This window comes from Mauremys mutica, chromosome 5 (genome assembly GCF_020497125.1).
Source record: "Mauremys mutica isolate MM-2020 ecotype Southern chromosome 5, ASM2049712v1, whole genome shotgun sequence".
Lineage (NCBI taxonomy): Eukaryota > Metazoa > Chordata > Testudines > Geoemydidae > Mauremys > Mauremys mutica.
In genome coordinates this window covers 73,534,085-73,559,453 of record NC_059076.1, presented here as the reverse complement: position 1 = coordinate 73,559,453, position 25,369 = coordinate 73,534,085, and the positions used below count along the sequence as shown (strand labels likewise).

The window sequence follows — 25,369 nt, the reverse complement described above, 5'->3', positions numbered from 1 at the left end:
GACTGTAAGACATTCATGGTTATTTTTAAATCACACTCTCAGCATTGTTAATCCCTTGGGTTCAGAACAATTATTCACGGCAGGCCAGGGCAAGCCCATGAGAATGGAATTCCAAACCTGAAGAAAAAGCAACATTTTATCATTGCTGGCATGGAGGCTAGAATTGGTACAGTAGCTACTGTGCTATTTCTCAGCCCCTCTGGCACCTGATAGTCCTGTCCATGGGGATGACAATTTATTATCAGTGGCTGAATGCCTGACAAATCTTTTGGGGATGAGAAAGAGGACACAAGAGGGCACGTTTAGTGGCCTTGTGGCTGCATCCCAGAGAAGAGAGAAGAATACAGAAGAGTGGAAAGATGGTTTCCTTCAACAGGATACCAAGAAGAGAGAGAAGATGCTCTCACAGATTCTGGTGATGATGAACAGGCAGACGGCTCTCCTGGAGAACATGGTGACACTATGTTCACAGCCATCACGCTCACCTAACCATGTCCTGCAGCCCCTTGAAAACACTGTATATGCTGGAAGTACTTTATCCCTTCCCCAACTACAACTATCCCTTTCCTCACTGCAGATCCCAAGACAAAGAGAATAGTGGAAATTCCTACAATTATATTGCTTGTCATGCCACATCCCAAGACATGGAGAACTGTTTCTACCCCACCTACATGTTTGTGACGTCATCAGCACAAACGTGTGCATTCAGCACTTGCGTGTCTTGCCACAATTCCATTGGTTTTAAATTTGACCTGTGCGAAGATCAGTAAAATTCTTTATTTACAACCCAGTTGAAAGATGTAATAAAATCCTTGCACAAAGCATAATAAAAGGAGCAATAAAACCTAGCCTTAAAGTAGGAACACAATGCATCCTTGAGCTTGTGTCCCTGACCAATTTTAACCTTTAGCAGAGGCAGTCAATTTGGCTGTTCAGAAAGTCTCTCAACCTTTGCCTCCCACCCACCTATGAGGCTCTCTCCCTTTCTCTCATAAATGTGCAAAACGCAGCAAGCACCTATCACATGAGGCAGCTATTCCTCAGCAGCCTCCAGTCATGAGGTACCCCCACCTTCTCGGCAGTCTTCCAAATGTACACACCATTGTCATTCTGCAGCTAATTAAACAGGTCCTTTCTCCTAACCAAGTGTCAGTAAAAGGCTTCATATGTCAGGGAAGCAGAGGATAAGATGAGTCTCCAGAATGACAAGAGAAATCACAACACAATTAATGTCCACAGTGGTCCTGGGAGCAAAAGTTCTATTTCTCATTGCAGAAAACAGGCTTGAGTATCTAAAGATACTGGTACCACAGTCCTTTCCAAACCACCCCACATCAATATTAATTAACCTGCCATGGTGACCAGCCAGAAGCACCATAGAGAAATACCTCTTTCTGCTGATGAACACTGAGGCCTGGTACAGGGGGCAAAGATAGGCACATGGGTCGCACCAATGCAATTTGGGAACCCCAACAATAAAAACCCCTCAATAACCTCCTGTCAATTACCAAGCTTTATGATCAGGAGCAGCGGCACCCTCTTGATAGAAGCACAAACCTCCATGACAAAAGCCCTGACGACTGATCTACCAAAACTGGTAGCAATCAGGTGTGTTAACCTCCTAGGCAGTGATTGTCATGTGCTTCACCCTGTTGAGGGGAGCTCTTATGTAGGTTTTCTGTCCTTGCAACTCCACGATGAGCTCTGCACAGCAGGCTGTTTTATAATTCTTCTCATGTTGTATTTCCATTAGACCATTTTTAATGCTTATTTTCTCACTTCTCCATGAATATCTCCCCCAGGGTTAAATAATAATAATTGGAGATATACCTATCTCCTAGAACTGGAAGGGACCTTGAAAGGTCATCAAGTCCAGCCCCCTGTTGTTTCATTCCCTCCTCAGGAGCTCAACCATCATCCTCTGTTGTTCTTTCACAGCTCAGTAGAGTTAAAAATTGCCATCACGAGGTTTAGAAAGCATCTGTGGACCATTTCTAGATTATGGAAATAGCTGACATTTAAAAAAAAAAACCTAATAAGTTTTAACTTATGGGATAAGCCCTCAGTGGAGGAAACTTGTGGGCTCCTGCCCATGAATACCAGGGTGTGAAGGCTTCAAGGGAACTGCTGTTCAGTGGGTTTTTTTTGTTTGTTTGGGGGGGGAGGGGAGGGGAGGACAGGACATGGCAGGTTCCTGCCCTCACATTCCATGACATGAAATCCCACAGAAGGCACCAATGCGTTCTGTTTAAATTGATTTACAAGTCTGAGCCGGGGGGAAAAAGTTTGCACACATTTCAGTAAATATTATTTTAAGCAGAAGAAAGTATTTTTATAACATACTTGCCACTCCCAATCGCCACACCACAAGCATTGCAACACTCCTTCCTTGCTATACTCTTTCTTGGCTCAGATAACAACGGTGAGCAGAGGGAGGCTAACACCTAGGACACATGCAGTATTCTCTTTATAATTAATCAATGGAAACTATCAATTTATCTAGGTGTTTGTAACATTACCCATCACTGTTGTATCTGAGCATCTACACAAAAAATATCACTTATGTGCATCACTTACAGGTACTGAAAGATACCCCTCTTATTACCCAATGAGGTTCAGTAAAAAACTACAGACAAAACTTAAGGCTGGTGGTCTATACAGGAAAGTTAGGTGGACCCAGCAACATCACTCATGGGTGTGAAAAATTCATAATCCTGGGAGACATAACCCAACCTAAGCTCCAACACAGACAGCAGTAGGTCAACTAAAGAATTCTTCTGTTGACCTAGCTCCTGCCTCTTGGAAAGCTGGATTTACTACAGTGACAGATTTACCACACAGTGGAAGAAGCCCCTGTAGTAAGTGTCCATGCTACAGCGGCACAGCTGTAGAAACAGAAATCACAATTTATGCAGACTGGATGCAGCACTCAAACTGTCAATGCATCTCTCAGCTGGACAAAGTTAGGACACATCGATACCTGTCACAGGCTCAGTCAGACAGGAATGATACTAAAAATGTTTAGCACTTATATATTCACAGATCTCCAAACTTTCAAGAAGTGGATGTGTTATATCCATTTAGAGATGGGGAAACTAAAGGATGGACAATGTCACACAGTGAGTCAATGGTAGAGCAAGGAAAAGACCCCACGTCTCCTAAGGAAAAGTCCAGTTACTGGACACACTAGCTTTTCTAGTAAGAACATGCTTTAAGAGTCTACCATGCTACAGTTATCACTGCTCAGACATCCCTATTTTCCAGGGACAATCTCTAATGGGAGTACTCTGCCTGCAAAATGGCTAGTTATTACTGTTCCAGTTGTTAGCATTGGATGGCCAACAATGCTAGCCCTCTCCTAGTGAAAAAGGAAAATATTTCAACTGCGTGACTCGCTGGCCACTGAAAATCAAGCTAATAAGTCTACACTGGAGGCAGGGATTAGCCCTCCCTAACATCATCAAAACCTGCTGAGTGCTAAAATCAGAAAGAAGAGGGGCTCTTCAGAGACAGTATACTAACCCCAGGCCTTGCTTCACCTTTGTGTCCCTTGTCAGCAAGTGACAGAGGGGGTCTCCTGAAGTACAGTGCACATGGTTCCAGGTCATTTAAAGTAGAAACAAAGTCCACAAAAAATAGCTATACATTTATGCCCATACATGTGTATTTCTATATCAATCCAACGAGATAGCGTTAAGCTTCTGATTAAAGGAGACAAAAAATTATTTAAATTGTTGTCTATCTTCTGTCAAAGAAATAGCAGTAATGAAGCACTTAAAAACAAAATCTTTGTGGTATGTACACAGGTTGTCATTCTACTTGAGAAAGAGTACCTAGTAAGCCTGATACACTGGGACAAAGCTTGGAGAATAGGAAAAGCCAGAAGTACACATTTACACAACAGTGTGTGACAAACACCCACCCACACCAGAACAAAACAAAAACAAAAAACGTAGAGTTAAAATTTTTTTTTCCCAAGGGCAGTAGGACTAAAAAGAGGGGTAAATGGCAGCATAACAAACCAAAAGCCTTTTGGAGAATCACATCCTCTGCCTGTACGACTGCAACTATATACCCAGAGGCTGTGCCTTCCATTTACCTCCAGTGAGTCCATACAACCTATTACTATGGGGTGCCTGGAGATGAACATAAGGAGGTGAGAAAAGAAGGGGTCAATACTGGAAAGGTTAGTCAAACAAAACAAAACAAAACAAAAAACAAACAAACATGGTAGAGCACAAAAATGTAAACCAAGATTATTCAATATTTGATATTTAGGTGAGGGAAAACACTCACATACTGTCATTTTGATGCAATAGAAAATAATTGTTTTATTTTTCAAACATGGGTGAAATGTTTATCTGAAGGGTAAATACATGATTAGGAAGGAAATAACTTAATACTATTCATCTAGTTCTTGCACTGTGCTCGGCACCTCACACACATATATGAGAAGCCATATATGGGTCACCAGTCTGAAGAGTTTATGGTCTACATAGACAAAATGCAGACTATGGATTGGGGGAAACAGAGAAAGATGTAAATAGTATGGAAAAGATTTCACAGATTCATATATTCCAAGGCCAGAAAGGACCAGTGTGATCATCTATTCTTCCCTCCAATATAACACTATCCATAGAACTTCCCCAGAATAATTCCTACAGCATAAAATAAATGTTTTAAATCTCAGCGATGGGGAACCCACCGTGACCAGGTTTCAAAGCATCACATGCCACATAAATACGTACTGTGTAGTAGGCTATATGTATGTACTGTCTTGCAGGGCCAAAGGCAGGACCCAACAGAGGAGATCTACAAGTGAGCTTATGGCAGTCATGACATTTGACTACATGTCCAGGCCAGATATACCTTTTGAGTTTGGGGATACCTATTATAAATGCTAAACATAAAACATTACCAATCATACAGGCAAAGCATCCAGATAGACTATAACTAAATACTAAAAGAATTCTGGCTAATGGAGTCTGTCAATTGGCAAAGTCAAATTTGATGAACTTATAGCATAAGAGCGTCACCCCCATTTTGGATTCTGGCAAAGGAGGGGGCATGTTGGGGCAGAGGCTAAGGCCATAGCACACAGTGCTTGGGGCCAGAGGGCAGCCCAAGAATACTGACCATTCAAAATCTAAGCCAGACCAGTCCCCCAAGATCTGTAAGTTATGCTGGAGACTTCTTCAGTCACAGCCCCTCCCCACTCATCCTGGCTCTGAATTTGCCATTTCATCCATGGTCAGCCTAAACGACGCTTTTTATGACTCTTCTTCCATTATAGATAAAATCATCCAGGGACAAATTATAGCTTTGGATGGGTGTGTGCACATATCTCCTACACACGTGAATATGGAAAGTCACAATGTGGCCTTAAAGCTCTGCGGTAGCTAGCTTCCCACCCACCCCGCACCAGACATTAGATGTGCCTATAATCCAGAGCCCCATGCAAGGGTAGAGCCTAGCACACACAAGAACATTCTGTTCTGAGGTTTTGTACATATGTATGAAGAATGTGACTCAAGTTCTTCTTAGATAATAATATCCTCTATCTGGTATCTACAGGCAATAAGGCAGAGGTTCTCAAACTGGGGGTCTGGACCCCTCAGGGGGTTGCAAAGTTATTACATGGCGGGTTGCAAACTGTCAGCCTCCACCCCAAGCCCCACTTTGTCTCCAGCATTTATAATAGTGTTAAATAGATACAAAAGTGTTTTTAATTTATAAGGGGGGGTCGCACTCAGAGGCTTGCTATGTGAAAGGGATCACCAACACAAAAGTTTGAGAACCACTGCAATAGGGGAATTTGTTGGTTTTGCTCCCTTAATGTGAATGCTGACCATGCAATTAAAGTCGTGCAAAATATACTTAGGTATCATGGCGATGGATGCCTCAAATATATATAGTAAATAGTAATGCTATCAGTTAATGTGCTGTCTCTCACTGGAAAAACGTTTCCCTAGATTTATAAAAACACTGACATCATAGGTTGAATTTGAGACCTTACAGTAAGACAGACAGACATTTTTAACATACACCATATTTAAGTGGGTACCACAGCTAGCAAATAAGTTACACAAGTCAAATGCTGGATCTCAAACAGTTTTGAGAACTTCAAACACATTTTAAATAAGTTGCTGCACACGTGTTATGTGCACACAGAGCCTGATCCAATGCTTACTTAAGTCAATCTGAGTTTTTCACTGATTTCAGTGATCAGGCCCATTATGTGCATTGCCTTTGTTTTTTAAAATCGGGAATCTGAGTAAATGGTAAAGATGCACATTCCCCTTCAGAACCACTTGGAAACATCAAACTCCGTGAGCATATCTGCAACAAGCTGGCAGGCAAGAGAACTCCTGATATTTTGGAAATATCGAAAGAGTCTGACTGTCAAAAATGGTGCAAAACTGGGCTCAAGAGAAAAAAGTTACCAATACAAATCTTCATGTTGGACAATCTCAGTATCATCTTATAATTCAGTACTGTAGTACTTCATGTAAATATCCTTCCATTATTAATTGCATATGACAGCTAGGGGGAAAATTAACAGTAGTCAAGTACTTAAAGGGATAGTTTTCCTAAGAAATAAACCAAACACTTTAGTCTGCATTTTTTTAAAAACATATTACAGATGAAAGTAACACCTAAGATTATTAAAACTGAAAGATTAGATAAAGAAAGATTTTTACTTGTGCACTTGACAGTACTTTGCATAGACAATTGGGCATGATCCATCAAACACATACGCACTTTACTTCACACACAAGAGCAGTCCCATTTCAGCATCAAAAACCCATTTTCCTGACTGCAGTATTTTTAACCTTTTTTTAAATTGGCTGGATTTCAAATTGACAATGTCTCTAATTTTAGATTAGCACAACATTGAGCATAAGGAGAATTGTGGATGAGTCAGGTATAGTGTATGAAGAGTACAGCCTAAAGCCAAGTTCAACGAAGTTCAGACCATATATTCACTTTAACATTTATATTTACTATAAAGCACATTTGTTCTGAATGAAGAAAGTTGTGGACCACAATTGAAAGATAAATCATCATATAATAAATAAATGTTTATTTTTTAAATTTGATATATGTCACATGCTATATTTGGATTGAAATAACCAAAGCTGATAGGCTCTTTTACAATAGCAAGGACTAAGGAAAATTATTGGGTCTGATTATACTAATAATGATATAATACTTGATATCTCATTTCATCAGGAAATGTCAGTACAGTCCTTTGTTGAACTTACTAAGCCTCAGTAGACCACACTGAATTAAACCATCACTTTATAATTGCTAAAGTGCAGCCATTTTTGGGGTGAGCCAATGGAGCTGTTTAAGGTTTAACAGTACACAGCAACACCACAAAGCAATTTTGCAATGTGGATATTAATTTTGTCTCCATATGCAGATAAAGGCAATCTTTTTGTCATCACTAAATCGTTTTTTCATCTTGTGTTTTAGTTATTAAAAAGTCCTCCCCCGCAACACATCATTTAAGAAACTTGCTCTCTGTATCAATAAGTACTTATTAATTTGTTAAGAGTTTATACCATTAAAAACCATGCAGGGTAAGTATCCTGGTACTTTCCCCAGAGATACAGTTAATATAAAAATGTAAGAGTTTGGTGTATGTTTCCATTTTTACTGTTAGCATTTCATGCCTCATTTTATCTCAAGATGACAAAAACATGAAATATATCTTTTGTACTGAAGCTCATTAGAGAGAGGAAGCAAATTTTTGACAACTGTGTGTGGCATAAACTTTACATTTGAGGCAAGAATTTTCTACTGACTGTTTTTAGGTAACATGAATTAACCAAATGAAGATTTGCAAGAAGTATGATCTATTATTCAATGGTAAGCTGATCTTTCAATCTAAAGTCACTCCAACAAACGGAAGTATCATGAATATTGTTCAAGATAATTTGATCAAAAGTTATAAAATGACTTGAATCACACTTGGAGCTTTCTGGTTGGCTGCAAATGATGTCACCATCTTGTCAATACTCAGTACAGCTCTGGATGGTTTTCTTTAGAGGGTGTATAAATTGTGTTTCGTAAGAGCAATAATGAAATACCAGACAGAGCATGTTACAGGATTACTGCCCTCAGTGGGTGCTGCAAGTTCCTCTGCCTTTGGCTTTATGCCCTAAATCATCACCCTATATGTGTAATAATTGCCTAGAAAACTACAGCCTATTCTGTTAAAATGCTTAATTAAAATGCACAAAGGTAAAACAAATTATACTGAGTGTTTTGAAGCTTTCATCTGTATTTCCTCCTTACAGAATTATTGCAAAACTACATTCTGCCATGTCAGGCAACCAAAAAAGCCAAACAATCTGCAGCGAAACAAAATATCATCAGCAAATTTTCACAATTGATTTCTATAAACCAACCTGCAAAATTATCCAGCACAAAGGCATTTTGGTCAGAGAACACTTGTGTTCAAAAAGTAATAGTTAAGACAAGCACATTTTAATTTCTACAGACACACACTGTACAAGAGAAAAGGCAACTAGTTCTAATGTAGCTTATTGCACATTATCTAAGGAACCACAAAAGCTGCTCATAACAAGCACTGAAATACAAGCTGCAAATGCTGAATAAGCAAATGCATGGCCTAATTATTTCTCTGTAGAAATAAAAGCTTGAGTGTTAAGATTAAAGAACTCAGAATTTCCATACCATCCAGAAAAACAATTCATTTTATGTAAATCAAGCTATTATTCTCAAACTATCTGTTCTCAAATTCCATCACAAAACACCGTTTTCTAAAGCAACAAATATTGATAACATTTCAATGTTATGTTAACCAACTTCAAGAGGAAACTAAATTGAGAAAGGCCTACAGTACTTAATTAGCAGAGATACCTTTTTGAGCAGAAAAGTTCAACCTGACAGACCTAAGAGAGAACCAATCAAAGGAGACTTCTTCCTGACTCGGAAGGTATGATTTTACTCTATTTCCACTGTAACAGAATCTACTTCTCTTCCCAATACTACACCAAATCTTGCACATATTTTGCTTTAACACCTACAATGTAGTCTAAGAAATAAAAGGCTGTGCCCATGCACATAAAAAGATATTTTTATCAATGTTGGGAATGACATCACATTCATTTAAAAATCCTGATATTCTGTGAGCAAGAGAATCATAGAAATGTAGGACTAGAAGGGCCCTCGATAGATTTAGTCTAGTCCCCTGCACTGAGGCAGGACTAATTATCATCTAGATCATCCCCGACAGGTGCATGTCAAACCTAGTCTTAAAAACCCCCAATGACAAGTATTCTACAACCTCCCTAGGTAATTTGTTCCAGTATTTAAATCACTCTTACAGTCAGGAATTTTTTCCTAGTGTCTAACCTAAATCTCCCTTCTATAATTTAAGCCCATTATTTCTTATCCTGTCCTCTGTGGATAAGGGTAACAATTCACCACCATCCTCTTTATAACAACCTTTTACATACTTGAAGTGCAAATACTGAAAGTATCAACTGCACAACCATGTATTTCTTTAAAAACAGGTGTTGATTTAATTAATATATTGCATTTTGATACTGTTTCTTTTAAATCTCAAACATGCCAGGAAGGAGTTAATTCTGAAAGCATGTACAGAAACTTCCAAGCCCAAGGTAATCAGTATTCCCCTTAAGTTATCTGCTGCTTCCTTTACAAAATTTCTACCAGTTTGGTCATGGTAAACTACAAAAAAAATCGATACGTTTATTTTCTTGGTGAAATGGAAGAGACGTTTAAAAAGGCGATCGCATACCGAAAATGGAGTCACTGGCTGATGTGATGTGAAGCAGGACTAATCTGCCCACAGAGAAAACAATCAAAGGACAGTACAGGGATCAGTAAGGGCTGGATTCTTTTCCTACAAAATCAAGCTAAACAAAGTAATGCAGCAATTAAAAGCCCTGCTTCAAATTTGAAAACAGCCTACCACACAGACATGCAAACACACAAGAAATTGAATCATACCATAAATTCATTATACCTCTTTTATGCAATTCTCTTAGTGGAATGTTGTCTCCTCCCCCATCGTATGGTAAATAAGGATCAGAAGATACATCCATGAGCGTAACAAACAAAAACTGTGTTTGTTAGTTCAGAACAACCGAACCATTTCTTACACAACAGCAGCAAGCTGGGAAGCTGCCATATTTGATCAGGATTTGGACTGTGTGCTGCCTTGTTGCAACAAGGCTCTTCCACAGTCGATGATGTCATCAAAGGGAAATTATTGCAGCCCGGTTGCTAGTGGCTACAATCTAGCAGTGCTTAAAGGCGGAACAGCAGACTTAATCAACGCAGCTTGCTATGCCTGAAGGTGACTAAGCTTGAAGTAAAACAGAATGAACTGGTTTTAAGACTATCAAATGCACCAGGCCACACAAGTTAACAGTGAAAATACACTGCAACACTACAGAAAAGGCAGCCATTTTTGCCCTGGGGCTTGCTTTCTACAGTAAAATCCAAACAATACCCCCTAATTGCTTAGAATAAAGAAATGCTTACAGTTCATTTAAGTTATAAAAAAAGATGTACACAGTGACAGAGAAATCCAACTTCACTCCTAGTTCATCAAATGTGTCTTTAGAATACTAGGATTTAAATATAAACACCAATATGAACTGTAATAATGGCACAAATGTCTGAATGACAGCTCAAAGGCACTTCCAAATTTTAAGACTCAAAAAATGTGAGCTTTTCTCTCAAAGACAAGTTTACATTTCAAAGTATAAAACACAGGACAAAACAGATACCATCTTGCAGCTTTTGTACTTGTTTCATCCACATTTCTACTGACATCTCAGCAAAGGTATTTAAACAATCAGACATTCAAAAAATATTATTTACAAGGAGATACAAACCAAGGATCTGGGGCCCAGATCCTCAAAGGCATTTAGGCACCTAATTCCCTTTGAATTCAATGGGAGTTAGGTGCCTAAAAACCCTTGAAGATCTGGGCCTAAATCAATAAATTGTAGCAGAAAACAAAAACTGAGGTCCTGCCCTCCACTATTTTATTATTTATTATTGTTATTTTGTGGCATCCAAATTTAGTTCTTTGGCCAAGTTGTTTCAGGAAGAACAGTGTAGCTTGGTAGAAATTGGAGAAACAGTTCTGTCCCAAGATCCAATGGATCATCTTTTCAGTCTTAATCCACATTTGACCCTTAGAGCTTGTTTACACAAAAAAGTTGCAGCAATGTAACTTAAATTGTTAAATTTGTGCAAAACATGAGGTGGACAACATTATTATGGTTTTACTTAAACAGATAATGACAAATTAAATTTAAGCTAAAGTCAGTGTCTGCATGGGCCAGATCTAAATGACGAAGTTTTCCAGGAATAACTACAGTGGTCAGAAGTGTGAAAAACCCATACCCCTACCTGACACAGCTATGCCAGTAAAACCTTGAACAGCTCTTCCTAAGTGGCTGCTCCTAGATTAGTTGCCAAATAGAGTCCTTTCTTTGAATAGCCTTAGAAACCCGTATGCTCATTTTTCTTCTCAATTATGAGTGATTTTTGCATTCCCATTGTTGATAATTGCGCTGTACATTCCCTTCCCTGCCCTCCAACACAATGAAAGTGTTTTTTAAAGAGGGAGATACAATGCATGCCAACCTGACATAAATATGGACAGGCACATTACTTTTCTTTTCTCATAAGAGTATATGTGCACAGGATGGAGTATTGATCATCATAACAATGGACATAAGTCTATAGATTATGCATCTGTTATTGCAGGGTCTAGTGACACTTTCATTTGGTGAGTGCTGGTCTGTGGGTAGCTTGCTTCTGATGATGAGCTTGGTGAAGTGGAGGGGCGGTTGTTCAAAGGTCAGAAGACGGGGTGCAGGAAAGATTTCTTTCAGGATGTGGGTCTCATCAATTTTCGGTTGTAATTGTTTAATGTCCCTAAGGGTATCATTTAGTCATGGGTATTTTTAGTAAAAGTCATGGACAGGTCATGGGGAGTAAACAAAAATTCATGGCCCGTGACCTGTTGATGAATTATACTATAAATACTCCTGACTAAACCTTGGAGGGGAGGGGGGGAGGCACACTGCTGGGAGGAGATGGGAGGGTGGGGAGTGTCAGGGAGGTGCTGCTGGGAGTGGGCACCCAGGGCCGGCCACTCAGGGCCCGCTACCAGGGGCCGCCCGAGCAGCGGCTGGTGTGGCAGTCCCCGAGGTCTCTCCAGCAGCGGTTGGTGTGGCTGTCCCTGGGACCACCTGAGCCGCTGAACTTGGAGCTTGGGCAGCGCCCTGGGGTCAGCCACACTGGCTGCTGCTGAAGTCATGGAGCCCTAATCATACCCCATATGGGTTCCAGTGTGGGTGGTAGGTGACAACCGTGGGTGTGTGCTCAGAAGAGGGTTTTCCCAGACTGAAGCAGGTTCTCTCAGGGTAATTTGGTGGCCCATTCCAAGAAGGGTGTTTACATTATTTCTATGGTATCTGTGCAATTTTGGGGTAAATTCAGAATTAGGAATCTGTAGTGTTAATTACCTAGATCAGTGGTTCTCAAAGCCGGTCCGCCGCTTCTTCAGGGAAAGTCCCTGGCAGGCCAGGCTGGTTTGTTTACCTGCCGCATCTGCAGGTTCCACCGATTGTGGCTCCCACTGGCCACAGTTTGCCACTCCAGGCCAATGGCGGCTGCGGGAAGAACGGCCAGCACATCCCTTGGCCCACGCCGCTTCCTGCAACCCCCAGTGGCCTGGAGCAGCGAACCGTGGCCAGTGGGAGCCATGATCGGCCGAACCTGCAGACACGGCAGGTAAACAAACCGGCCCGGCCCGCCAGGGGCTTTCCCTGCACAAGCGGCGGACCGGCTTTGAGAACCACTGACCTAGATGTTCAGAAATTCTGAACTCAGTATGTAATGTGTTACAGTTCACAAGAGAATAACTGATTTTAGAATTTCCTTCATTTCATAGGACATATTAAGGCCTTCTTTTTAAGATAGTAATTTGTGCATCTATACATCTGGTACTTTGAGGAAAAACGGCTTAAAAACAACTCAGAAGTGGCTAGCAGGCTCAAAGGGTAACTTGTTTCCAAAGAAATTTCATCATCATTACATACTAAGATCTCAATCCTGGAAACCTGAATAACTTTATAATCTGAGTAGTCCCATTGTTCTCAAGGGACAATTCTATAATGTTTCTCAGCACATGTCTACAGTGTATTGGCACAACTGCAGCAATGCTGCTGTAATGTAGACATTTGCTATGGTGATGGAAAGATTGCCCCTACCCCTCTCTAGAGGCAGTTAGCTAGTTGGTAGAAGAACTCTTCCATAGAGCTAGCTGCATCTACTGTGGGGTTAGGTTGACCTAACTACGTCTCACAGCATGTGAAATTTTTCACAGTCCTGAGAAACGTAGCTAGGTTAACCTAGGTGTTGACCAGGTTTCAGGTGAATAAATCTGCAGGACTGAACCTTTAATTTCATGTTTTGGAACTGTCACTACATACACCATTTAGTCTTATGCATAGGTTACATCTGAAGAATTATTTCTAAAGGCTCAACAGTCATTTTCCTCCCTGTTGTTCTTCAAAAGTGAAAAGTTTCTTCTCCTTGTTCTACAGAAAATTCCACAAAGAACAGCAGTCTTTCAAAATGACTGCCAGCTCAATTGTTCTCATTGGGACTGAAGCCACATCTGTCCTCATCCGATGGTCATTTCAAGAATGAGAATGGACAAGAGTAGATTCACTTCCAGACAGTATAGGGGGCAGCCACCATCCTGTGAACAGCTTGGCTTCCCTGTCATTGACAACAATTAAAGACAGTGACCATTTTGAAAGAATTCAAACCTTGTGAGTTTCTCTGAAGATTTACTATACCAGTATGGCCAAAAGCACCCCTGTATACACACCCTATACACTATTGTAATAATATTTGTATAAAATATGCTTTGTGAGCTGTGATGTTATTGACATGAACTGACCATATAGATCATTGCTGCAAGCAAGGTCCTATAGTTGTACCAAATCTTGTACAAAGGTCAAGTAAGGTGTCTATGAAAAGGCTGTAATTTGCTGGTTATGATTATGCTGTCTGTGTGTATCATTTTTGTATTTGAAGTTATTAATATTGGTTGTGTACTTGTATCTCAATGTGTTTGATTCTAAGTAGCACCAGTGAAGCATTTGGCCAGCTTTTTGAAAAGGAACTCTTCAGATTAAGTGCCCAATCAAGAAACACTTAACTGACAATGGACCTTGGGAGTCTCCAATCCACATATGAGAAGCCTTCCTGAGAACATCTGAGGTAGCATGTGAGCAATGGCTGCTCTACCTGTAAAGAACTGAGTCATGCATGGACATGTGACTTGCCCATGTGACTCCAAGCTTCATCTTGCTGCTGTGATTTTTTCACAGTAAGAACAAAGAGGTGTCCTTCCACATGGCAGAGTATATAAAAGGCCCTGGAAACCCCTCCATTCTGTCTTCAATCCTGCTCCTTACCTCTGGAGGAACTTTGCTACGCTGAAGCTCTGAACAAAGGACTGATTAACCCATCCAAATCTGTGGATGTACTCCAGAGACTTGATTTGAACATGCAGTGTATACCATCACTGCTACAAGCCTGAACCAAGAACTGTGCTATTGCTGTACGTAACTGATTCAATTTAACCAATTTTAACTCTCATCTATATTTTTCTTTTTTATGAATAAACCTTTAGATTTTAGATTCTAAAGGATTCACAACAGTGTAATTTGTGGGTATGATCTGACCTGTATATTGACCTGGGTCTGGGGTTTGCGCCTTTGGGATCGGGAGAATCTTTTTTCTTTTACTAGGGTATTGGTTTTCATAACCATTCATCCCCATAAGGAGTGGCACTGGTGGTGATACTGGGAAACTGGAGTGTCTGAGGGAATTGCTTGTATGACTTCTGGTTAGCCAGTGGGGCAAAACCGAAGTCCTGTCTGTTTGGCTGTTTGCTGTGCCTTAGAAGTGGACGAACACCAACCTTGGGCTGTGACTGCCCTGCTCTAAGCAATTTGTCCTGAATTGATACTCTCAGTAGTATCCTGCCAGAGGCTGCTTCATTACATGAGGCACTATTTGAAAACTAATAACCCACTGCTCAATAATATGATGAAATGTGTATAGCAACATTAAATGGACAGTTATAAGCTGAAATTAGGTTTGAAATGTGTTTACCAGACAAATCCAGATAAACTAGTTTCTCTAAGACAAAGGACAAGATGACACCTCTAGCCAGCTGTCATCAAAGGTGAAGGGCAATCACCTATCCAGTGGTCATTCTTTGGCAAGGAAGGGTGGCAGGAACACACAGATCTGCATTTTAGAAAAAACAGGATGGAACCTCTTTCACCAGACTCTTTGTCTCCGTCCCCACAGCAGGAATGAACTTTAGAGAGGGACAAACCTCAGGAAAATGTATTTTTAAAGGGTGGCTGAACTATAAAAATGAGGGGCAAACACTCCAATTTATCTCTCCCTAGCCCTCTCTCTCTCTTTTTCACCTATGAAGACAAAAGAAACAGCCTTTGGGAGCAGATCCTGGCCTGAGAATTTTGTCAGCAATGTTACTGGGAACAAGCGGTGAGAGATTTCACCTTGACCCAAGTCTAGTTTGTTAAGTGTTAGTACTAGGAAGCATTTTATCTTTATTTCTCTTGTAACCATTTCTGATTTTAATGCCTTATACTTGTACTGACTTAAGACCGCCCTCTCTCTCTCTCTAGTTAAATAAATTTGGATTTTTTCTTTAGTTTAATCCAGTGTTGTCTTTAAACTCAACTGAGCAGGTAACTCCATTTAAAGCAGCAGTACACTGACCCCTTACAGGGACAATGGACCGCCAATATCTGGACTGTTCAGGAGAGGGCTGGGCAGTGCAGAACACATTTTTGGGGAGAAACCCAGAACTGGGAGTGATGTGGGGTCATTCTGCAAGTGGTAACCAAGGCAGATGGAAGCCAGAGTGTGAATGGAGCATACTGACAGGCTGCTGGGGTCAGCATTGCTGGACCAAGGCTGTGGCTATACAGAGACATTCAGAGTGTGACCTGCATGCTGGCAGGCTGATTGCAAGTGACCCACGTTGGAAGCTACAACAGTAAAGCACAGTGTGGGGTGACAGCCACTCAGTGGTCTGGACTGCACCACAGAATGTTATAAATGGCATCTTTTGGCTATGAAAAATTATAACAGACTTGATATGTTTCAGAGGAGTAGCCATATTAGTCTGTATCAGCAAAAGCGAGGAGTTCTTGTGGCACCTTAGAGACTAAAATTTATTTGGGCATAAGCTTTCGTGGGCTATAACGCACTTCATCAGATGCATGGAGTGGAAAATACAGTAGGCAGGTATAAATACACAGCACATGAAAAGACTGGAGTCGCCTTACCAAGTGAGGGAGCAGTGCTAACGAAGTCTGATTAGGGTGGATGTGGCCCATTTCCAACAGTTGACAAGAAGGGGTGAATATCAGAGGGAAAATTACTTTTTGTAGTGCTAATGAGGCCAATCAATCATGGTCTATGTGGCTCATTCCCAACAATTGACAAGAAGGTGTGAGTATCAACAGAAGGAAAATTATTTTTTGTAGTGACTCAGCCACTCCCCTTCTTTATTCAGGCCTAATTTGATGGTGTCAAGTTTGCAAATTAATTCCAGTTCTGCAGTTCCTCAAAGTCTGTTTTTGAAGTATTTTCGTTATTTCTTTTGAAAACTGCCCTTTTCCCACAAGAACTACTCAACAGTGAGGGCAGAAAGGAGAGGAAAATTAGACTGTGTGTAAGAGAAAGTAGAAGGTGCAGGAGCGAGGAGAAAACTGGATATGAAAGGGGATATGGAAGACAGGAGGAAGTGGGAATTTGTGATGTATATGTAGGAGAATGTATAAAGACGCAAGAAGCAGGAGGAACTTGGAAAACAGGAAGTAGGAGGAAATGAGAGGATAGTACAAAGATGTCGCAATTACCCCACAACTAGGTGTACACAAAAAAACCCCCCAAGAAATCCAGAGTTGAAGGTTAAATTTAACATATTAAGTTACGCAAACACATAGTTAAAGAACCTCTCTCTGTTGTGTAACGATACCACAGGGGGTTGGGGAAATCTAATGTCTTTTAAAATCAGTTTAATCTAATCTGGGAACAAATACTAAAATGCCTTAAATCAAAATCAAAATGTTTTTTGCCTCGTGTTACTATAGGGTAGAGTTATGGTTGTTTGAGTGTCCTAACTCTGCATTTATATACCTTAAAAACACTTAGATTTCTTTTAAGTTTAACTATCATTCTAAATTCCCAAATTTATAGTGCTTGGTTTTGGAATAGTGACATCTCTAATATTTTTTTCATATGTACTGTCAATCTTAATATTTTTTTTCTGGGAATAATATAGCAGAAGCTGGTAGTGACTAACACTTCCCATGCTAAAAAGATTCTTCCCACCTTTTCTCTGAGATGCTCTCACATTTCCATAGGTTACAGCAAGCCTCTGGTACTTGGCAGGGGGACAGCTCTCAAGTACAGAAGTGCATTTTCTTTGCCCCTACACCCCATCCAACCACCCCTTCTCTGTCCCCTGACTGTCCCTGGAATCCCTACCCCTAACTACCCCCCACCGCCCCATCCAACCCTTGCTCCTTTCTGACCGCTCCGACACTAATCCACCCCCCCCAACTCCCCTGCCCTCTTCCAACACCCGCTCCCTGCCCCCTTACCGCGCTGCCTGGAGATGGGGGCCCAGCTGGGCTGGGGCCGGGCAGGAGCCGCGCCGCCCGGCCGGACCCTGGGGGCCGTACCCGGGGCCGGGCAGGAGCCGCCCCGCCGGACCCGGGGGCCGGGCAGGAGCTGCGCCACGCTGCCCGGCGAGGTCGCAGCTGGACCCAGGGGGCAGGAGCTGCGCCGCCCGGCCCCAGGGTCTGGCCGCGACCTCCCCAGGCGGCACGGCGCCTGGAGCCCTCCTCCTGCTGGCGCCCCCACCCCTGGCCCCAGCTCACCTGGTGGAAGCCTTCTCAGCCCTCACAGTCTTCCCACGCGAACAGCTGATTCGCAGGAAGCTGGGGAGGGGGAGGAGAAGCTGGAGGAGCTTCAGAAGAGGAGGCAGAGGCGGAGTAAGGTGAGCTGGGGCCGGGGGAAGGGCAGGGAGCTGCTAGAGCTTTTGTTAAATTTAAAAGCCCTTTTGGAACTAGTTGTCCCTCCAGGAACAACCGTTTCTAAAGGGGCTTCTAAATTTAACAACCAGTTCTTGCGAACCGGCTGCAGCTCACCACTGTTAAACATATGAATATTTCTAGGCTGATCTAGACTTAAGGAATTAAACTCAGCAGTTGTTTCTTGTGCCTCCACCGCACTCTTCTCTGATCTACACTTTTCTTCAGGAATGTGCATGGTTACATCCATTTGAGATGGAGATATGGATGCTGCAATAGCTGCCAGGTCACTTGCACTCTGACTAATTGGAAGATCAGGCATCTCCTCACCACTCACATCCTCACTGGGGCCGGAAGACTCACCGTGAACATTTGTGTCTATGTATCTCAGGAGAGCTCCTTCCTGCTTAGATAGAAAAGCTTCCTTTGCTTGCTTTCTTTTTCTGAATGCTGCCCCAGAGGGGCGTTTTCTTTTCACTCATGACTGCTGTTCTGTGCCAGCTATAGTAGCTCTCCACACTCAATTGAAGGGGACAAATAAGCAGGATGGTAGTAGGGCCTAAGTGAGGGAAGATATCAGCATCTTAAGGGCCTAACTGGCTCCTACTACTTCAGTTGACAGCCTCTTCTCCTCAAGTGGGTTCAGGGAAGCAGCAGGAAACAGGAAGCTCCCTTAGAAGCTGGTGTAAATCAGTCCAGCTCCTGGGGGTGCTAGAGAGGTACATAAGAAGCTCCTCCTCCTCCCTCTCCCTGCAGCTCCTGCTGCTTTCTGTTATTCCCTCTCACCTTCTCTCCTGCCTGCCATGTCATGTCTCTTGTGCCCTCCTTCCTCCAGCATAGCACTCCACCATCTCTGTGCATCTAGAGCAGAGAGAATACATATGCACCAGCAATAGACACAATTTTCTACACTCTGCATCCTCATGGCAACTCCCCACAGTCTGGCATCTGAGGCAGCTGCCTCAGTTCGCCTCATGGTAAGGCCAGCCCTGATCACTGTCAGGGGAGACAATCTTCAGAAACTTTAAATGGTTAACTAACAAGCCTCTACTGAGCATACACCAACTGTGATTTTTTCAAAGGCTTCTAAATTAGCCAAATTTGGGTGGGTTTTCACAGGAAAGGGAAAGGCACATCCCTGACACAAAGGAAGCCCCTTGCCAAATGTTAAGTCCCTCCTGCAAAACCAAAGTGTTAAAGCTTCTCAAGGAGAAGGTCACCAGAATTTTCAACATGGGCAAAACAATGCATGTTTCTGTAACCTCCTTGTCAGAAATGGCTGAACCATTCTAACTGAAATAACTTAAAAAAGCCAGACCCAGACACCTGGCATGGAAATTTTCAGCACAAATGGTTAAAAGTTTGGCAAAGTTATAAGCAACTGAGAGCAGGGTCGTATAGTGGGAAGCATTAGGCAAGCTTAATAATAGGTGGTTCTACCACACCTGCAGCAACAGTAGCACTAAAAACACAACTGAAAGTGGCAAATCTGTGTTTGACATTAAAGGATGTCACACTGCCAAAAGTTGTGTTCTGAAATTTATTATACAAACTATAGAAGCTGATGCAAATTTGTGGGCTTGGGGGGGAGAGGGGGTGTGTGTCAGTTGGAGTCATAGTAAAATTTTTGTTACAGTACTTTGTATTTCAACCAATCACATGACCATTGTGCACAATCACTGTGGCATAACCAAGAACTTTGTTTTAGGCCCAGCCTGACCAGGGTGCCCTGACCCAGGAACCACTCAATAGGTAGCTTCTCCTCTGCCCGAACAGTTCCCACTTGTTTACAGAGCCTGAATAGTAGTGATAATATAAGAATCCTCAGCAACTGTTTCTTTTGCTCCCACTGATCAGCTGTGGAAGAAAAATGAAGTCAGATCTTAACTAGCAAGGGAGTGGGGCAGAAGAGTATGAAATTCCAACATACAATTAATATCTAGACCCCAAGAAAGTAGTTGCATCTTCCCTGTATTTCTCTGGGCTATGGGGAAGAGGCATGTTTCTCTACTGCCTATCAGAACCCTGAAATCAGGGGGAGAGAAAGAAGAGAAACAAACTAACAAGGGAGAAACAAGGAGGAACAGAAGAGGTAGAGGAAAGGAGGACCATTAGGCTTTGTGGGGGGCCTACTTTTACAGCTTGGCCCAGATCTTATAACTAAAGCTGTGTATCTGTCATGGAGGTCACAGATTCTGTGGCTTTCCATGTCCTCCATTACTTCTGCAGCGGCTGGTGTGGCTGCCCGAGCAGATCAGGCAGCCTCTGGGACAGCCGCATCAGCTGTTGCTGGGGCAGTCTCGGGCCACCGCAGCTCCCCCACCCCTGCAGCAATAGTTCGGGTCAGGGCAGAGGGTTGAGTGCAGGGTGGCATGGGGCGGGTTCCCCCAGAAACAGCCGGCATGTCCCTGTAGCTCCCAGGTGGAGGGACCAGGAGTCTCTGCACGCTGCCCCTGCCTGCAGGCATGGCCTCTGCAGCTCCCATTGGCTGTGGTTCCTGGTCAACGGGAGCTGTGGAGCCAGAGCTTGTGGTGGGGGCAGCACGCGGAACCCCCACGGCCTTCCCTCCTGCTAAGAACTGCAGGGACATGCTGGCCACTTCCAAGGTGATGTGCAGAGCTGGGTAGGAAGACTGTCGGGTTCACAGTCCGCGCACCACCGCCCACTCCCCTAGCAACTGTGGCGCCCCAGACTGCCCCTCACACAGAGCATCCGCGGCCCTCCAGCCCAAGTTTTAGTTACGGGTATATAGTACAAGTCATGCATTGGTCACGGGCCGTGAATTTTTGTTTGCCTGTGGCCTGTCCATGACTTTTACTAAAAATACCCATGACTAAAACGTAGCCTTACTTGTAACTCCTGGCTGCAGCCCTGCTTGCAATTAAATCAATTTTCTCTTCATTGCTGCTCTCAGGAGTTGTCCATCAAGTTTTTCTTCACGTCTAGCCCTGGAAGAAAGAAAATCCCTGAGATTAGCTGGATGCCCAGACCTATAAGGCAAGTTTATATTTTTCAATTACAGAGGGTCCCCTGTAGACACTGGGGTTGCGTTCTTGAAAAGGGTGATGGATACCGAAACACTGTATACAGGGGAATCTTTCCCATAAGAAATAATGGAATAAGAGGTGAGGGGGGATGCATTCATAACTTCACCACGCTCCCCTATGACAAAGCTCTTTTTCACCTAAACAGTGTACCTTTTTACAATGACAGGTTATACAGTACACATTTTACACATAAAACATTGAATAAAATAATGTAGAACCCTACTAACACTGTTCAAACACAGACCATTTTAATACAGTAAAAACAGTATAGTAATACAGGATAAAAATGTCAATTATGCTAATTTTAGAGAGGGGTGGTGGCTGGGTTTTCTGTGGCTGGCTTTTTGACTGAAGACTTTAAAAAGGATTTTGCCGATGTCTGTTCTCCTTCATGAATCTTTGAACGATAGATCTCCCTGTAGCAAGCCACTGCATCGAGAGTCCTGGAGACTTTGGCAGACTATTCACAAAAAGGATCACTGTTTTCTATGATTTCCATCATCTCATCAAGCAATCCAAAGGAACAGGAGAGATTCTTGGTCATCAGACTCCTGGCTTCCTGCCCGATGTCATCGTCATCATTGTCCTTCCTTTCTTCGGATATCCATTGTTGGTCCAGCTCAATCAGTCTCTCATTTGTCAGTTGCTCAGCATGAAACTCCAACAACTCCTGTACATCCTCCTCCTCAAAGCCGACATCCTTCGCCAACCTGACAATTTCTTGCTCGAGAGCAAGAACGGCATCAAACCCCACGAAGCTGTGGCCCGCATCCGGCCATGCACAGCGCCAAACGCCATTCATCCATTGCACAGTGACCTCTTCCCACAACGTGTCAATGTTTTCCACACCATTCAAGATGCTGTAAGACTACCAAAACTCTTTACACTGGGCTTTTCTGCACCTCCCATCTCCTTAATCAGCATGGAGAACGTCCTCTGTAGGTAATAAGCCTTGAACGTGGCCAGCGGACGCCACTACTGTACAATAGGAGATCACGTTCCAATTAACATTGGTACCAATCCTTGTGAACGATGGATATACAGATCAGGACCAACATAAATTGGAACACGTTCCCTTACTGATGAGCGACAGATATCTGAAACAATGGATAAGGGAGATATGTATACGGGGACTTCCTATAATAAAATTCAACAAAGAATCCTGTGGCACCTTATAGACTAACAGACGTTTTGCAGCATGAGCTTTCGTGGGTGAATACCCACTTCTTCAGATGCAAGAAGTGGGTATTCACCCACGAAAGCTCATGCTGCAAAACGTCTGTTAGTCTATAAGGTGCCACAGGATTCTTTGTTGCTTTTACAGATCCAGACTAACACGGCTACCCCTCTGATACTATAATAAAATGAATTCAGGTTAGCTTTTACGCTATTAAAATAACCTATTTTCTCAATTTTAATTAGGTGGAGAGAATGTTCCTTTCACTTTAACCATTAAGGAAAAGTAGATGTCCTGTTAATACTCTTATCTCTACATACAATATACTGAGCTTGGGAGTCTCACTGGGCTATTTAGGGTATGTCTACACTGAAAAAAAGGAAAAAAACAACCCCCCCCCACACACACACAAAACACAGGGCTGGCCCTGTCAGCTGACTTGCTCTTACAGGGCTTAGGTTGAAGGGTTATAAAATGACAATGTGGATGTCTGGGACTGGGCTGAAGGCTGGGCTCTGAGACCCTTCTCCGCCTTGTGAGGTCCCTCCCTGAGCCCAGACATCTACACTGCAATTATATAGACCAGTCCCAAGTCAGCTGACAGGGGCCAGTCGTGGGTATTTTATTGCAGTGTAGATATACCCTTAGTATCTTTTTTGTTGCAACCTCCTATTCCCTGGACTTCCTACTTTTCACTTCTTCCTCCTCTTGGTCTATCCAAAATTCTGTCGTCAATATAATCTTCCAAGCATGGCTCCACTAATTAGATGCCTGGACCCTGGAGAAGATGCACATGTAAGGTGAGGTGGTGGCCTTGGGCGGGAATAGAGGGTAGGTGGGAGGAGGCAGTGGGGTGAGGTGGGGGAAATGGGAAGTAGGTGGGAGGGCAGTAGGATGACAAGAGAAGGTAAGGGGCAATTTGGGACATGCAGGGCTGTGGCAGCCGGAGAAAGAGGTAACTTTCTCCAGCTCCAGGGCTGCGGTTGCCAGGGAGAGAACCCCCTCCTTTCCAGCCCAGTTCAGTGGCTGCCACAGCAGAGAGAGCGAGACTACTGATATTAAAATATGAGTTGTGTGCTTTTATTTGTAGAACAAAAACACATTATTTAGGTTTTTTATATAGCACTTTTATCCGAAGCGCTTTACAATAGCTAGCTAATGGTACAAACAACATTTGGAAAGATCATTAAGTGGTTCAAGACCCTCAGCAACTTTCAAGTTGTCCGTGGAAAAAAAAGTTTAAGAACCACTGCTCTAGTCTCTATGCAGATTAGCGACGACCTGACCAGTCCTTTTCCCGCCTTTCCACAAAAGAGTGCCAAACTCAAACTAAAGGGTACCAAAGTTCCAAAGAGAAGGGCAGCCAACATGGCTGCCAAACAACTACTAGACACCATTCAAGATGGTGATTTTAATAAATTTTTGACATTACCATTTCTCAGGTAAATACAAGATACCACATAGATATGAATCAGAGCATGCATATTAAAACAAATACAGGAATAATACTGTAAAAAAGGCACCTGTTTTCCTGGTGGCTAGTGCACAAACTATAAAGACACACTGAAGTCAAACTTGGACGCATATCAGATTGACCCCAACAATAGGGAAGCAAAGCAGTGGCAGATCACACCATTCTTCAAAGTGGTTAATGGTGTATTAACATCTGATGTGAAAAAAGCGAAAGGAGCAAAGCAAGGATACAACAGCATGCAATGGTCATGGACAATCTTGCCTATCCCACTTGGAACTATGCTTGTGGTTCTTGCATTCATCTGATCTTGCATATGTGTGTTCACCAACAGTGTTAGCTAAATCCTCATATGTCAACATCAGCGTGAGACTCAATCATCAAAAGTACAAAAAATTGAGATGCTGATGGTCCTGGGGAAGTGCAGAACATGTGACGTAAGCCCTGTCAGCAGAGTAACATGTCAGTGAAAGGAAACAGTCACAGAATCCAGTAAAAATTACCTGTACAACAAGAAAACAAACAAACACACAGCTCAGCTTCCATTATCCAAACTTTAAACTCCCTATTAAACAAAACCAAATCATATTTCGTAACATCTCTTACACGGAAAATTCCCTGTTATCTGCAAATCTGATTATACAAAACAATTCTGTAGCTACTCTGCCCCACCTGATGACATGTAGTAAACTCGGCTGAATTGCACAAAGTTTCACAATCCTCTTGCAACATGGATCTATTAGCCAAATCCATGCCAACCACTTCCAGTTGAACCAGTTATCTTCTCATTTATCTTAATCACATTCTTCCGGAGAAAAAGCTGGGACAGAAATGAAAGGTGTATTATACAAACAAAATAACCTATTTACAGAATACAGATAGTCAAAGTTATTTATTTTATTGTTTGTAATCTAATAGTGTCTAGAAGACAGAATCAGATCTCCATTCTGCTAAGCAATGTTACATACACAGACCCCCGCAAAAAGATGTCACAAACAGCTTATATGATGTAGTAAGAACATGCAATCAGCAAATTGCTAAGTAAGGAAGCATACTGGAGATAAATAGTAAACTCGGTTTCAAATTTTTCCAATATTTCATCTCATCTAATGATTATTAACTTCTCTACTTCCTGGAAGCAGGACCTACAGCCCTCCCCCCACAACTTTTTTGGGGTGTCCTATGATGACAGGGGTGATAACAAGCCACTTCACCTTGAATGGTCTCTTAGAATATGTGCTAACTACTTACGCTAAACGGTTGGATTGACTTTGTATTTAGTTGTGACATTCTGAGTACCTTTCCCAGACCTGAACAAGAGCTCTGTGTAGCTTGAAAGCTTGTCTCTCTCATCAACAGAAGTAGGTCCAATAGAAGATACTATACCTCACCCACCTTGTCTCTCTAATATCCTGGGATCGACATGGCTACATACAATACTGCATACTGTTTATTAATACATTTGTGCAAAGTGTAATGTTGAATTGAG

General features: G+C 42.4%; 1 protein-coding gene across 6 annotated transcripts in view; it reads right to left on the bottom strand.

Annotated features, from left to right (window-relative positions):
- CLCN3 (chloride voltage-gated channel 3) overlaps positions 1-25,369 on the bottom strand; it is a 116,636-nt gene that overhangs the window by 43,291 nt on the left and 47,976 nt on the right. Inside the window, exon 1 of one of the 6 annotated variants that reach the window (XM_045018396.1) lies at positions 10,025-10,478. The exons of 3 other annotated variants lie outside the window; for them this stretch is intronic. In XM_045018396.1, coding sequence (XP_044874331.1) covers positions 10,025-10,103 — 79 coding nt within the window. In that variant the 5' untranslated portion in view covers positions 10,104-10,478. Of the gene's footprint in view, positions 1-10,008; positions 10,479-25,369 lie in introns of those variants that run through there. 2 more of the 6 variants (XM_045018391.1, XM_045018393.1) reach the window with 2 other exon arrangements.